This window comes from Oncorhynchus clarkii, chromosome 29 (genome assembly GCF_045791955.1).
Source record: "Oncorhynchus clarkii lewisi isolate Uvic-CL-2024 chromosome 29, UVic_Ocla_1.0, whole genome shotgun sequence".
NCBI classification, from domain to species: Eukaryota; Metazoa; Chordata; class Actinopteri; order Salmoniformes; family Salmonidae; genus Oncorhynchus; species Oncorhynchus clarkii.
This window is the reverse complement of record NC_092175.1, coordinates 27,506,470-27,523,935: the sequence shown is the minus strand read 5'-3', so window position 1 is coordinate 27,523,935 and position 17,466 is coordinate 27,506,470. Positions and strand designations below refer to the sequence as shown.

At 41.7% G+C, this 17,466-nt stretch overlaps 1 protein-coding gene across 1 annotated transcript in view; it reads left to right on the top strand.

Annotated features, from left to right (window-relative positions):
• LOC139387977 (fibroblast growth factor 11-like) overlaps positions 1–17,466 on the top strand; it is a 68,170-nt gene that overhangs the window by 35,956 nt on the left and 14,748 nt on the right. Inside the window, exon 3 of the mRNA XM_071134428.1 lies at positions 10,580–10,683. Within this exon, the coding sequence (XP_070990529.1) occupies positions 10,580–10,683 (104 nt within the window). The remainder of the gene's footprint in view (positions 1–10,579; positions 10,684–17,466) is intronic.

Here is a 17,466-nt window from a genome sequence, read left to right as displayed (position 1 = left end):
GCATGCGCAGACCAGCTGGCCGGTGTGTTTACGGACATATTCAATCAATCCCTATACCAGTCTGCTGTTCCCACATGCTTCAAGAGGGCCACCATTGTTCCTGTTCCCAAGAAAGCTAAGGTAACTGAGCTAAACGACTACCGCCCCGTAGCACTCACATCCGTCATCATGAAGTGCTTTGAGAGACTAGTCAAGGACCATATCACCTCCACCCTACCTGACACCCTAGACCCACTCCAATTTGCTTACCGCCCAAATAGGTCCACAGACGATGCAATCTCAACCACACTGCACACTGCCCTAACCCATCTGGACAAGAGGAATACCTATGTGAGAATGCTGTTCATCGACTACAGCTCGGCATTCAACACCATAGTACCCTCCAAGCTCGTCATCAAGCTCGAGACCCTTGGTCTCGACCCCGCCCTGTGCAACTGGGTACTGGACTTCCTGACGGGCCGCCCCCAGGTGGTGAGGGTAGGCAACAACATCTCGTCCCCGCTGATCCTCAACACTGGGGCCCCACAAGGGTGCGTTCTGAGCCCTCTCCTGTACTCCCTGTTCACCCACGACTGCGTGGCCACGCACGCCTCCAACTCCATCATCAAGTTTGCGGACGACACAACAGTGGTAGGCTTGATTACCAACAACGACGAGACGGCCTACAGGGAGGAGGTGCGGGCCCTCGGAGTGTGGTGTCAGGAAAATAACCTCACACTCAACGTCAACAAAACTAAGGAGATGATTGTGGACTTCAGGAAACAGCAGAGGGAACACCCCCCTATCCACATCGATGGAACAGTAGTGGAGAGGGTAGCAAGTTTGAAGTTCCTCGGCATACACATCACAGACAAACTGAATTGGTCCACTCACACAGACAGCATCGTGAAGAAGGCGCAGCAGCGCCTCTTCAACCTCAGGAGGCTGAAGAAATTCGGCTTGTCACCAAAAGCACTCACAAACTTCTACAGATGCACAATCGAGAGCATCCTGGCGGGCTGTATCACCGCCTGGTATGGCAACTGCACCGCCCTCAACCGTAAGGCTCTCCAGAGGGTAGTGAGGTCTGCACAACGCATCACCGGGGGCAAACTACCTGCCCTCCAGGACACCTACACCACCCGATGTCACAGGAAGGCCATAAAGATCATCAAGGACATCAACCACCCGAGCCACTGCCTGTTCACCCTGCTATCATCCAGAAGGCGAGGTCAGTACAGGTGCATCAAAGCTGGGACCGAGAGACTGAAAAACAGCTTCTATCTCAAGGCCATCAGACTGTTAAACAGCCACCACTAACACTGAGTGGCTGCTGCCAACACACTGACACTGACTCAACTCCAGCCACTTTAATAATGGGAATTGATGGGAAATGATGTAAATATATCACTAGCCACTTTAAACAATGCTACCTTATATAATGTTACTTACCCTACATTATTCATCTCATATGCATACGTATATACTGTACTCTATATCATCGACTGTATCCTTATGTAATACATGTATCACTAGCCACTTTAAACTATGCCACTTTGTTTACATACTCATCTCATTTGTACATACTGTACTCGATACCATCTACTGTATCTTGCCTATGCTGCTCTGTACCATCACTCATTCATATATCCTTATGTACATATTCTTTATCCCCTTACACTGTGTACAAGACAGTAGTTTTGGAATTGTTAGTTAGATTACTTGTTATTACTGCATTGTCGGAACTAGAAGCACAAGCATTTCGCTACACTCGCATTAACATCTGCTAACCATGTGTATGTGACAAATAAAATTTGATTTGATTTGATTTGAATAGTCCAAAACAGGACACTCGCATGTCTGATACAATTTGGAATACGTGGCATAGCCAATATATTTGAGTGTTTTTGTTTTTCCTATAATCAATAATATTTCAACCGGACAAAAGCTTTGTCAATAAGAGCTATGTTTACTGCGTCGTCCAGGGCAGATGTACTGTACAGAAAGGTCAAATGTTCATAAAAAATAAAGACCCAAATATTTATAATTGCCAGTAAACTCAAGATTTTCTTTACCAAAACAAAACTGAAAAACATGAGAATGGCTGACCAAGAAAAACTTCCAAAACGACTAATTCGAAGTAAAAAGGAGTTGGTGAACTCGAGAAAAAAAGGCAGAGTAATTTATTTTTTCTCACTTTAATCAATTGTACAGGATGCGAACAGATGACTGACGTTTTTACGTTTAGTCTTCCTCAGAATTAGCCTTGTTGGTAAGCTATTCTCATTGTTGCTAAGCACCCGTCATTTATTTTGTTTGCTGATTCACGAAGGCCCACTTGAAAACTGAAAAACACTTCTCCTACTACCAGGTTTACTAAAATACATGATCTGTGTTTCTTTCTATTCACACCAATTGACTGCAAATAAGAACATTTTCTGCAGGTCTTGTTCAGTTTCTGCCATCAAAATAATATCAGCATAAAAGAGTATACTTAACATTTCATCATCATATCTTATTCCAATATTTAACTGTGTATTTTATTTTGCCAAATCATTAATAGACATAGAAAACGGAGTGGGTGATAAGGTGTCTCCTTGTTTTACACCCAGGGGCGTGGGAAACCAATCTGTACAATATTTTTAACACGCACACAGGCATTTGGTGCTTTGTAGAGAGACTAGATTGCGTGATAAAATTTCCCATGAACCCCTGTCTTTATCAATTTATAGGCTAAAATATACTTATTTTCTGGAAATCAATGCAACATGCAAAAGTAGGCTTATTTTCCTGTAATCTATTTCTGACTATTGTGCAGGCCGAGAAGATACGGTCGATACAGACTCTGGATTTATGACAACCATTTTGTTCCATAATTTTTTGATCCATAATAAATACAAATACAAAAATTCCAATAAGGCTTGTTCGGCTGGTAAAATTTCCTGGACCTCGGGATGTAGTCTTTATTCACATCCTTTTTTTCACCATTTCAGAATATATGATATCACATTATGTTTCATGCCAGAAGTATAATAAATGTTTGTCTCTTGACATCTTTGCAGAGTTTCTATGAGTTCTGACAGAGCTTTGCGTGATATTTCATAAAATAGAAAATCATTTGGCACATTTATTTTCTTACATTTAGGCTTTTATATGGAGGTATGCATAATTTGCCCTGAGTGATGCACAGTAATACCTGTTTGAGAAAGTTCATGGCCAACAGAAAAAGGTCATAAATAAAAGAGAATGATCAGGTCAAATGTTTAATTCAAACGAGTCAATATATATGTGTGTGTGTGTGTGTGTGTGTGTGTGTGTGTGTGTGTGTGTGTGTGTGTGTGTGTGTGTGTGTGTGTGTGTGTGTGTGTGTGTGTGTGTGTGTGTGTGTGTGTGTGTGTGTGTGTGTGTGTGTGTAATATGTAGTATGGTGTGTAGTGGTGTGGTGTATAGTGTCTTTGTGTTTTTTGGCATATTCTGACCAGCACCCAGGTATTGTATATTTCTCTGTGTCTGGTCACTGGCACCAGTTGATTGCTCATTCAACAACTGCTGATCAAGGCTATTGGTGTCTGTGGATGATGTACTGGGGCCTATTCTCTTACAGCGATACTGGTATACTGCTGGGCCTACAGACATATCTACACCTTACCCACAAAGATAACACACAACTCGATGTATCACCCATCACTCCATTCACCATTGACATCAATTCATGCAGTAGATATACTAATCTATCCATGTACTCTTCAGATATACTATATATTCTATAAACATACTGTCCATAATGTCTATACATCCCATAATGTATGTATACACGTCTTTACATACACTTAGGTTGGAGTCATTAAAACTCATTTTTCAACCACTCCACAAATGTCTTGTTAACAAACTCTAGTTTTGGCAAGTCGGTTAGGACATCTACTTTGTGCATGACACAAGTAATTGTTCCAACAATTGTTTACAGGCAGATTATTTCACATATAATTCACTGCATAACAATTCAAGTGGGTCAGAAGGTTACATACACTAAGATGACTGTGCCATTAAACAGAAAGGAAAATTCCAGAAAATTACGTCATATCTTTAGAAGCCAATTGGGGTGTACCTGTGGATGTATTTCAAGGCCTAACTTCAAACTCAGTGCCTCTTTGCTTGACATCATAGGAAAATCAAAAGAAATCAGCCAAGACCACAGAAAAAAATTGTAGACCACCACAAGTCTGGTTCATCCTTGGGAGCAATTTCCAAACGCCTGAAGGTACCACATTCATCTGTACAAACAATAGTACGCAAGTATAAACACCATAGGACCACGCAGCCGTCATACCGCTCAGGAAGGAGACGTGTTCTGTCTCCTAGAAATGAACGTACTTTGGTGCGAAAAGTGCAAATCAATCCCAGAACAACAGGAAAGGACCTTGTGAAGATGCTGGAGGAAACAGGCACACAATAATCTATATCCACAGTAAAACAAATCCTATATCGACATAACCTGAAAGGCCGCTCAGCAAGGAAGAAGCCACTGATCGAAAACCGCCATAAAAAAGCCAGACTACAGTTGCAACTGCACATGGGGACAAAGATCGTACTTTTTGGAGAAATGTCCTCTGGTCTGATGAAACAAAAATAGAACTGTTTGGCCATAATGACCATCATTATGTTTGGAGGCTTGCAAGCCGAAGAACACCATCCCAACCGTGAAGCACTGGGGTGGCAGCAGCATGTTGTGGGGGTGCTTTGCTGCAGGAGGGACTGGTGCACTTCACAAAATAGATGCCATCATGAGGATGGAAAGTTATATGAATATATTGAAGCAACATCTCAAGACATCAGTCAGGAAGTTAATGCTTGGTCAAAATGGGTCTTCCAAATCGACAATGATCCCAAGCATACTTTCAAAGTTGTCACAAAATGGCTTAAGGACAACAAAGTCAAGGTATTGGAGAGGCCATCAAAAAACCCTGATCTCAATCCTATAGAACATTTGTGGGCAGAACTGAAAAAGTGTGTGCGAGCAAGAAGGCCTACAAACCTGACTCAGTTACACCAGCTCTGTCAGGAGGAATGGGCGAAAATTCACCCAACTTATTGTGGGAAGCTTGTGGAAGGCTACCCAAAATATTTGACCCAAGTGAAACCATTTAAAGGCAATGCTACCAAATACTAATTGAGTGTATGTAAACTTCTGACCCACTGGGAATGTGATGAAAGAAATAAAAGCTGAAATAAATCATTATCTCTACTATTATTCTGACATTTCACATTTTTAAAATAAAGTGGTGAATCTAACTGACCTAAGACAGGGCATTTTTTACTAGGATTAAATGTCAGGAATTGTGAAACAAATGAGTTTAAATCTATTTGACTAAAGTGTATTTAAAATTCCGACTTCAACTGTGTGTATGTATATATATATATACTTACATATACTTACACATAAAAGGTTTGGACACACCTACTCATTGAAGAGTTTTTCTTTATTTTTACTATTACTATTATACATTGTAGAATAATAGTGAAGACATCAAAACTCTGAAATAGCACATATGGAATCGTGTAGTAACCAAAAAAGTGCTAAACAAATCTAAATATATTTTAGATTTTAGATTTTTCAAAGTGGCCACGCTTTGTCTTGATGACAGCTTTGCATACTCTTTAAAAAAAAAAAGAAGAAGCTTTGCACACTCTTGGCATTCTCTCAACCAGCTTCACCTGGAATGCTATTCCAACAGTCTTGAAAGAGTTCCCACATATGTTGAGCACTTGGCTGCTTTTCCTTCACTCTGCGGTTCAACTCTACCCAAACCATCTCAATTGGGTTGTGGTCAGGTGATTGTGGAGGCCAGATCATCTGATGCAGCAATCCATCACTCTCCTTTTTGATCAAATAGCCCTTACATAGCCTGGAGGTGTGTTGGGTCATTATCCTGTTGAAAAATAAATGATAGTCCCACTAAGTCTAATGTCCATTGCTCGTGTTTCTTGGCACAAGCAAGTCTCTTCTTATTATATGTGTCCTTTAGTAGTGGTTTCTTTGCAGCAATCGACCATGAAGGCCTGATTCACGCAGTCTCCTCTTAACAGTTGATGTTGAGATGTGTCTGTTACTTGAACTCTGTGAAGCATTTATTTGGGCTGCGATTTCTGAGGCTGGTAACTCTAATGAACTTTTCCTCTGCAGCAGAGGTAACTCTGGGTCTTCCTTTCCCGCGGCGGTCCTCTTGAGAGCCAGTTATCATAGCGCTTGATGGTTTTTGCGACTGCACTTGAAGAAACTTTAAAAGTTCTTGACATTTTCTGGATTAACAGACCATATCTTAAAGTATTGATGGACTGTCATTTCTATTTACTTATTTGAGCTGTTCTTGCCATAATACGGACTTGGTCTTTTACCAAATAGGGCTATCTTCTGTATACCACCCATCCCTTTTCACAACACAACTGATTGGCTCAAACGTGTTAAGAAGGAAAGAAATTCCACAAATGAACTTTTAACAAGGCACACCTGTTAATTGAAAAGCATTCCAGGTGACTACCTCATGAAAATGGTTGAGAGTATGTCAAGAGTGTGCAAAGCTGTCAAGGCAAAGGGTGGCTACTTTGCAGAATCTAAAATCTAAAATATATTTAGATTTGTTTAACACTTTTTTGGTTACTACATGATTCCATATGTGTTATTGCATAGTTTTGATTTCTTCACTAGTATTTAGCCAGCAGCATACCACCCTGCTGATATTTTTTATAGACCAGAGGAAAGAGTGCCTCCTACTGGCCCTCCAACACCACTTCCAGCAGTATCTCGTCTCCCATCCAGGAACTGACCAGGACCAACCCTGCTTAGCTTCTGAAGCTAAGCAGGGTTGGTCCTGGTCAGTTCCTGGATGGGAGACGAGATACTGCTGGAAGTGGTGTTGGAGGGCCAGTAGGAGGCACTCTTTCCTCTGGTCTATAAAAAATATCCCAATTCCCCAGGGCAGTGTTTGGGGACACTGCCCTGTGTAGGGTTCTGTCTTTCAGATGGGAAGTTAAACGGGTGTCCTGACTCTCTGAGGTCATTAAAGATCCCATGGCATTTTTTGTAAAAGTAGGGGTGTGGTTAACCCCGGTGTCCTGGCTAAATTCCCAATCTGGCCCTCAAACCATCACGGTCACTAATAATCCCCAGTTCACAATTGGCTCATTCATCCCCCTCCTCTCCCCTGTAACTATTCCCCAGGTTGTTGCTGCAAATGAGAACGTGTTCTCAGTCAACTTACCTGGTAAAAATGTAATATAAAGAAAAACCGTTGAATGAGTAGGTGTTCTAAAACTTTTGACCAGAATATTTATATATATTATACTCCGGACTCTGACATTGCTCATCCTAATATTTCTATATTTCTTAATTCCATTATTTTACTTTTAGAGTCGTGCTCATTGTTGTGTATTGTTAGATATTACTGCATATTACTACATCCGCAATAACATCTGTTAAATATGTATTTTATTTGACGGTACATGGGGTATGGTAAAAGAACACAAAAAGATACTTCCCACTGAGCATAGACGAGTTGGAGTTGTCAACTAACATCAATTCAACGTGAAATCAACAAAGAACATTCACCATGTCATTGGATTTAGGTTCAAAGTTGGGTGACAAAAACACAACATTCTCTTCCGTTGAGGACTTTGCAAAATTCAAACTTATCACCTAGATGTTTTGTTGTTGAAATGACGTGGAAACACTGAAACATTCAGTATTACAATTTCAATTTGAAACACTGAGATATTCAGTATTACACTCTCTCCATTTGAAACCCTGAAACATTCAGTATTACAATTTCAATTTGAAACACTGAGATATTCAGTATTACACTCTCTCCATTTGAAACCCTGAAACATTCCGTATTACAATTTCAATTTGAAACACTGAGACATTAAGTGTTACTGTCTCTCAATTTGAAACCCTGAAACCTTCAGTGTTACATTCTCTCGATTTGAATCACTGAAACTTTCAGTGTTACACTCTCTATTTGAATCACTGAAACAGTTAGTGACATGCTTAACATGACAAGGTGCAAAAAAATCACTCAACCATGAAATCCTACATACGGTGAGGTCATGTGCAGAGAAGACAGAGGGAAGTAGAGAAAGAATGAGAGTGAAATGGAGCAATAAAGCAATAAAGAAATAGAGAAGGAGAGATGGAGGGGAGAGAATGGATCAGAAAGAGGGGGAAGGGAGGGGCACAGAGAGGGATGTGTATGTGTGTTCGAGGTGACTGGGCCTGTCCTCAGCTCTCCTCCAGCCCAGCTGTCTGTCTGTGTGAGAAGCCGAGTGGAGTGGAGCGTGTGGAGGAGATAGACTAGTCTTTGATTGGGCTGGAGGCTGTTGTAGGGTTTTGGCCCGTGGCGACTACGACACTACAGAGTGATGAGTATGAAAGAGAGTGGACAGTAGCATGGCGAGGTAGAGATCCCAACAACAGAGACGTATAGATATGGCTACTTTGTTGATATACTATGACACCATTCTACAAGAATATAGTGGTTATGCAATAGGTAAATAAATAACCACTTGAGACATCCTCAAGGACCGCTCACTTTGCAAGTGTTCATTACTTGATTGTATTGTTTATTGACTTTTAATATGGATTTGAATTATTTAATGACTTTCAATATTAACGTATTTATTTGACAAAATTCTTATTCAAGTATATTTAGAGATTGGGAAGTCAGATGCCCCCTCACATGCAGCAAGATCTGCAAATAAACAGACAACCATCACGTGTTGCCAAAGACGTTGTGCTCCTTATTGCAATGGGTATAGGTTTCAGAATAGGTGTGAATTTGATAATGATATTTAGGGGGCACATTTCAAAGTATATGGAGGCAATAATTGTTCCCTTTTCTCTCTCATTAGTACCTTCTCTTTTCCACCCTATCTTTTCCACCCCATCTGTCTTCTAATCTCTCCTCTCTGTTCTCCTGATCTGATGGTTGCATTGGTCTCTTTGTAGAAGAGCTCAGTAACACTCCTGAAACCCAGCACACCTCAGAGAGATGGTGAGAAGAGACAGGCTAGATAGAAGATAGGCTTGCCCTTTCTCTTCCTTCCTCCCGTCTCTGCTCCTTCCTGCCGTCTATTTCTGCCATCTGTTTGTCATTCAACCTCTCTGTTGTTCATGCTCTCTTTCATCTGGGAGAGATTCTCTCTTGTTTTCTCTCGCCATCTCTCCCACATGCTTTCATTCTCTTCCTTTGTGTCTCCCTTGTCTTTCCTCATAGCTGTTTTTAGTGAGGTGTTGCACCCTAACAACTGCGACCTGGCCAAGATAAAGCAAAGTAGTGCGACACAAACAACAACACAGAGTTACACATGGAATAAAAAAATGTACAGTCAATAACACAATTAAAAAAATACAGTGTGTGCAAATGGCATGAGGAGTTAAAGCAATAAATAGGCCATAGTAGTGAAGTAATTACAATTTAGCAAATTAACACTGGAGTGATAGATGTGCAGATGATGATGTGCAAGTAGATATACTGGTGTGCAAAAAAGTAAATTAAAAAATATGGGGATGAGGTAGGTATTTGGTTGGATGGGCTATTTACAGATGGGCTGTGTACAACTGCAGCGATCGGTTAGCTGCTCAGATAGCTGATGTTTAAAGTTAGTGAGGGAGATATAAGTCTCCAACTTCAGCTATTTTTGCAATTCATTCCAGTCATTGGCAGCAGAGAACTGGAAAGAAAGGCGGCCGAAGAAGGTGTTGGCTTTGGGGATGACCAGTGAGATATACCTGCTGGAGCGCGTGCTACGGGTGGGTGCTGTTTTAGTGACCAGTGAGCTGAGATAAGGTGGAGCTTTACCTAGCAAAGACTTATAGATGACCTGGAGTCTGGCAACGAATATGTAGAAAGGGCCAGCCGACGAGAGCATACAGGTCGCAGTGGTGGGTGGTATATGGGGCTTTGGTGACAAAACGGATGGCACTGTGATAGACTGCATTCAGTTTGCTGAGTAGAGTGCTGGAGGCTATTTTGTAAATGACATCGCCGAAGTCGAGGATCGGTAGGATAGTCAGTTTTACGAGGGTATGTTTGGCTTCGTGAGTGAAGGACGATTTGTAGGATGCCAATTCTAGATTCAATTTTGGATTGGAGATGTTTAATATGAGTCTGGAAGGAGATATTACAGTCTAGCCAGACACCTAGGTATTTGTAGTTATCCACATATTCTAAGTCAGAACCGTCCAGAGTAGTGATGCTAGTCAGGCGGGCGGTTGCGGGCAGCGATCGGTTGAAGAGCATACATTTAGTTTTACTAGCGTTTAAGAGCAGTTGGAGGCCACGGAAGGAGTGTTGTATGGCATTGAAGCTTGTTTGGAGGTTTGCTAACACAGTGTCCAAAGAAGGGTCAGATTTATACAGAATGGTGTCATCTCTGTAGAGGTGGATCAGGGAATCACCCGCAGCAAGAGCGGGTTATCCAGAGGTGACACATATTACTTGCTATGGAAGACAGGGAAGCTCTGTTTGATTCACTCTGGATCGGTCGAATGTTAGTCTCATGTTCTAACGTTTATATCTCCTCCCTCCCTCTTTCTGTCCCTCTGCAGCACAGTTCAACTTGATTCCTGTGGGTCTGAGGATCGTGGCGATCCAGGGGGCGAAGACAGGGCTCTACCTGGGCATGAACAGCGACGGGTACCTTTACACCTCTGTGAGTCCACATGCTCAACAATAAATAAACCAAAAGAAATACTGGACAATCCGTCTCCTATAGTTATGTTCAGGAAATGACTGTGTGGCAATGGGCCAGCGCCAGTAATAGAGACACTCCGTGAAGCTTTGAGTTGACTCTCTAAATGACAGTTATAATGACAATGTAACGGCTGGAACAGCCGTATCAGGAGTCGACCGCTGTTGCTAAATCTCCTCAATTATTGTCTGTGTTATTGCTGTCCGTGGTGCAGAACTCTGTTCCAGGAGAATTATGTTGCTGTCCATGGGGCTGAAATTGACTTCAATCTGGAGTTGCATATCCTGTGCCATGGGCTTGGATTCCATGGCGCAGTTAAGACACTTAGATATACTGTTGTTTTTTGTGCTTCATGTCCCTGTAGCCTGCAGGCGTACATTTGTGTTGAATCTGCAATGTGCAATTTTATGCAGTTGAGGACAGTGTGTATAGCAGTGGAGGCTGCTGAGGGGAGGACGGTTCATAATAATGGTTGTAACGGAACAATGGAATGGCATCAAACACATGGAAACCATGTTTTTGATGTACTTGATATCATTCCACTTATTCCGCTCCAAACATTACCAGGAGCCCGTCCTCCCCAACATCCTGTGGTGTATAGTACAGGGTCTGTATACACGCTGGAGATGTAATGTTCAGTGTTGTCTCTTTACCAAGCTGAGTACCTGGGTAATATGTTATACTGTAAGCTCTGTGTGTATTTAAGGATGGAAGAATCCTGTGCCTTGAGTGTCTAGACAACATAAAAACATCTGAATAATAATAAGAAAGTAGCCCATTACAGTACCTACACTGTGCTTGGTGCTACTTTAAGGGGTGGCAGGTAGCCTTGTGGTTAGAGCATTGGGCCAGTAACTGAAATATTCCTGGATCGAATCCCAGAGCTGACAAGGTAAAAATCTGTCATTCTGCCCCTGAGCGAGGCAGTTATCCCACTGTTCCCCGGGCACTGAAGACGTGGATGTCAATTATGGCAGCCACCTGCACCTCTCTGATTCAGAGGGGTTTGGGTTAAATGCAGAAGACACATTTCATTTGAAGGCAGTCAGTTGTACAACGGACTTGGTATCTTCCCCTTTAATGGTGTCATAGGAATTTCATAATTCCCATATGTGTTCATTAATCAAATTCACTCAGTCTATTATATATGAATTTGTAAGATTCTTATTTGCATTAGATAGACAGAGATCAGTCTTATCAAAATGAGATAATAGTATTTATTCTCGGAGCGCGCTGCCATGGAACCACAAACAGTTTATATACAACATTTGACGTCATAGGTTATAAAATATCCTTCCTCCTATCGACCAAGACAAAACAGGCTCAAAAGTTTATTCCAACCCCCTAACTCACTCACTCCAGACACAAACCATATCAAGATTAACTTCTGAAATCTCACCTTCATCTATCACTATTCAGCAGACAGTTCCAGATAATGGAAAACCTAGGGAGACACTCGCTGCCTTATCTAAACATCCCAGAGCTAAATTGAGTCAGTTCATCCATAGGTTAACGACCCTCTTTGCTTACTTAAAAACCCACAATCCATTCCTCCCCCACGCATCTGGAATGGTATTTATTATGTTTAATTACCCCCTGTTTCATGCTACACAATCCCTTCCTTATGAATTAACATGATTCATCAGATATAATAAAACAGGGTAGAGTTTAATTAGTTAAAGGTCTACTTACATGTAGATATTGTTTAGTCATTATTCATAAAATTCCTAACAAATGGACATAGAGTAATAGTATTAGCACACAGAGGAGGTGGAACATTCACTCTCTCGCTGCGTGTTTGTTTGTGTGAGCATGTACCTAAGTATTATTTTTTTTACCCTGCCATACGTCATACATAAAATCTGTCAGCATATAGGGCAGAAACATGAAAGTGTGGAGGGTCACGGAAAACAATAATTTGTTAGTTGTTGGAGCATTGGATGTGTAAGGGTGTAACAGCTACCCCACAGTGTGTGAGAGAGGAAGTGAGAGAGAGCGAGAGAATGTCCCTGAGCTGGCGATTAGCATGCGACAATGAGAAGGCTTTTGTCTCTTGTCTGAACAGAGACGATTTCGAAGGGAAACATTGAGATATTGTTGCTGTACTTCCCTGCAAACATCTAGTCAGTGTCTTCCCTTCACACACACACACACACACACACACACACACACACACACACACACACACACACACACACACACACACACACACACACACAGATGTCTATTTAACCTTGAGTTGACTGGGTGTCTTTTATATGAGGAGTGTTTTCATGCAACGTTTTCATGAGTGTGTGATGTTATGCTGATGATGTGTAACCTTATATGGGTGGCGTGTGTTACAGTCACACACTGGTAAGCTGGTGTGTGTGAGTGAGGATGAATATGTCATGTATTCTGTTGAGTGATTGTGTGTGTGTGTGCACAGGTGCCTGCACATGCATGCAAGCATGTCTGTGTCTGTCTCTGTCTGTCTCCGTCCGTCCGTCTCCGTCCGTCTGTCTCCGTCCATCTGTCTCTGTCCGTGTGTGTGTTGTAACAGCTGGAGATAGAGGGGGGATGGCACCTCAGGAGAGTGCATGACAGTGCAGACAAATGTTCTGACCGGTGACAAACAAGCTCATCACTGTCACAGAGGCTGAGGTGAGTGACAGCAAGAGACACAGAGGACACTACTATCGGGGAAAACCTCTGCAGGGCTCTTCCTCTCTCTCTATCTCTTTCTCTCACCTTCTCTCTCATGCTGTTCCTCTCTCTACGGTTGTTCCTCCCGTTCTCCCCGTCCCTCTCTCTCTCTCTCTCTCTCTCTCTCTCTCTCTCTCTCTCTCTCTCTCTCTCTCTCTCTCTCTCTCTCTCTCTCTCTCTCTCTCTCTCTAATCCTCTCTCTCTCCCTCTCCCCATCCTCTCTTTCCCTCTCCCTCTCTTTCTCTCCCTCCACCCTCTCTCTGACTTTGATTTGTTGTCCTCTTCTATTCAAGTCAGCTGTTCATTGCAGTAAAAGCGTAATCAGCCAGCCTTGTCAGGCTAGTGAAGTGCACATAGAGCCCAGGAGAACAGTAAGGAGCTAATGACAAGGAACTCCATGACACTGCTCTGTTGTCTAAGCTATGAGCCTCAGCATCAGCATCCCTATATCTGTAGGAGACTCCAGGAAAATGGCTTATTTTTTTGTAAAAAATAGTACTCAACTCTGTCCTGACCCATTTTATTGTCTGTGTGCTCTGGAAAACCCTCCTGGGCCATGAGATGGGGGAGATGTGTAAATGGGGTGATGGTGTGTGTGTGTGTGTGTGTGTGTGTGTGTGTGTGTGTGTGTGTGTGTGTGTGTGTGTGTGTGTGTGTGTGTGTGTGTGTGTGTGTGTGTGTGTGTGTGTGTGTGTGTGTGTGAGACACAGACAGACAGAGAGATGGTGGGTGGGAGGTGACACAATTGAGAGATTCTAGATTTTACAGATGCAGTTTCCATGCATGTCAATCAGGCCTCTGAAATTAACCGATGATTGCCTTTTTAATGGGTGTGTTGATGTGTGCGTAATATACATTAAATTGCTTGTGCACACCTTGAATTATAATGCCTATGATACTATAGTACACGATGGTACAAATACTATAGTATTCACTGTAAATGTTTTTGCAGACTTTACTGTTGCAGACTAAAAAACTGTAGTATTTACTGTAGTGTACTGTAGTATACTGAAGTATTTATAGTATAAATACTTCAGTAAAAGAAAACTGTAGTATATGCTGTAGGAATTAAGAGGTTGAGGTTAAGGAAGGAAGGAAGGAAGGAAGGTAGGTAGGAAGGAAGGAAGGAAGGAAGGAAGGAAGGAAGGAAGGAAGGAAGGAAGGAAGGAAGGAAGGAAGGAAGGAAGGAAGGAAGGACTGGGGTCTAAACGGATAGTTCAAACCTGCTCTTTTCTATAACCTGTAGGGAACACAATACATGGTCTAGACTTGACATGTAAGTTTCTTACATTTGAGTAGGACTAATTGGGATATTGGGGGGGGGGGGGGGATGGGCAGGGTATATGCAAATTAAATACTGTAGTAGTTACTAAAGTAAAAAAAAAAGGGTTGTGTTTTTACGGACTGTCGTGTTTTTGCGGATATTACCGTAGTCTTTACAGTGTTTTTTTTGCAGAAAATACTGTAGTATTAACTATAGTATACTACAACTATAAGTACTGCACATGATTGAGGGATACTAGTATTGCGGGATACTAGTATATATAGTATTCTACAGTATACTACAGTTTACTCTAGAATTCTATAGTAAGTACTGTAGAATTGCATAGTAAAATTCCATTTTTTTCATGTGTGTACAAAATATTAAGTACACCTTCCTAATATTGAGTTGCACCACCTTTTGCCCTCAGAACAAACTCAATTCATCAGGGCATGGACTCTACAAGGTGTCGAAAGAATTCCACAGGGATGCTGGCCCATGTTGACTCAAATGCTTCCCACAGTTGTGTCAAGTTGGCTGGGTGTCAAGTTGGCTGGATGTCCTTTGGGTGGTGGACCATTCTTGATACACATGGGAAACTATTGAAAAACCCTGCAGCATTGCAGTTCTTGACCCAAACTGGTGCTCCTGGCACCTACTACCATACCCCGTTCAAAGGCATTTAAATATTTTGTTTTGTAACCAAACAACAGTGCTAGGTGGCTGTACTACAGACACCGGTCGTTGTCGTTGGAAAGACGCATTGTTAAAAACTTTTGAAAAACAACTGGTTGCAGTGAAGAGCAAACCTGGATACTAAGGAGATCCTGAGGGAAATCGACGAGTACCAACAGCTTTACGCTACGGAGGAACAACATTCTCCATCATGGAAAGATCCGACTACCTCACAAAAGAACACTAACCCGACAATTTTTTTTTTACCTCTTAGAGACATGTGAGACGCTAGCGTCCCACCTAGGCAACAGGAAATGGAAGTGCGCAATGCCAAATGCTAATAGTATTCGATAAAACGCAAACTTTCATTAAAACACACATGCAGGGTACCAAATTAAAGCTACACTTGTTGTGAATCTAGCTAACATGTCAGATTTTTAAAATGCTTTTAGGCAAAAGCATGAGAAGCTATTATCTGATAGCATGCAACACCCCAGAATAACTGAAGGGGACGTAAACAAAATAATTAGCGTAGCCGGCGCTACACAAAACGCAGAAATAAAATATAAAACATTCATTACCTTTGATGATATTCTTTGTTGGCACTCCTATATGTCCCATAAACATCACAATTGGTACTTTTTCCCGATTAAATCCGTCCATGTATGCCCAAAATATCCATTTGTATAGCCTGTCTGGTTCAGGAAAAAGCTCCGTTCCAAAACGCAACATCATTTTTTAAAATTATATAAGTTGCCTATATTCTTTGACAAAACACTTCAAACTACTTTTGTAACCCAACTTTAGGTATTTGTAAACGTTAATAATCGATCAAATTGATCACTGGGCAATCTGTATTCAATAGCAGCTACTCAAGAAAACGTTGTCCTTTCTCTCTCTTCCAAAAGTCTCTTCCTGTATGCTGGACGAAATGAAGGATCTATTTGTCATTACACAAAGGATTTTTGTCAATGAAAATGACGTTATTTTCGACATCGTGTGGAAGTTGTAGGAACTGCAAGCTCCCGGCTATATATTTTTGCTTGCAATAAACAATTCAGAGACTGGCGGATGAATACTTTTCTGTGGCTTTTGTGACCAGGTTTTTCTTGGGATTTCGCTTGCTGTTCACGTTCTGTTATAGTCACAGACATTATTTAACCAGTTTTAGAAACTTCAGAGTATTTTCTATCCACACATACTAATCATATGCATATACTATATTCCTGGCATGAGTAGCAGGACGTTGAAATGTTGCGCGATTTTTATCAAAATGTTGAAATAATTCAGGGGAGCTTTAAGAGGTTTTAATTAAACCAGATTCATCTACAGACACGGACAACTTACTTACCGTTGAAGAAGAGGCTAGTGCTCTGGCTGGAATCCATGCAACACTGGAAAAGTTGTGTGAGAAGGTAGCAGGGCTGAGGGGGGAGTTTGGAGTTTAGCGAGAGTGAAATTCTCACATTCCAAGGAGAGAACAAGGCACTCACAGCAAAGGTAAAAATCCACGATTCTAAAATGGATTGTCTACTCAGGGAAAACAGGGTGATCAAGGAGTCGCTGCTAGACATACAAAGTCGTAGCATGTGTGAAAATCTAATATTTCTGCGATTCCTGAGGACGCATCCAATAATCCAGAGGGAGCGATCAGAGAATTCATGCAATCCGCCTTGAAAATTCCTCTAGAGACTGTAAACAAGGTGGCTTTCCACTGTGTACACAGACTTGGAGCTCGGAGCGACAAGACCAAGGGTCCCCAACCGATCACAGCAAAATTTGAACAATACCAACAAAAGGAGCTGATCAAAAGCAAGCGAAGGGAGCTTTTAAAGGGACCAAATTTGGGCTCAATGACCAATTTCCACAGGAGATAAATGAACGTCGCAAGAGACTATATCCTGTACAGAGAAAACAGAGGGAGAGGGGTAAGCGTGCCTTTCTCATTGTGGACAAACTCTTTATAGATGGACAGCTTTTCCGAGACAGCTCCATAACATCATGGCTTTACTAAATTCTACAGGGACTTCAGGTTACGAAAAAAAGATTGGAACTGTAAAAATATCTGAACACTATGAAGTGGATATGAACACACACATACTCAGACGCGGACTAATACATAC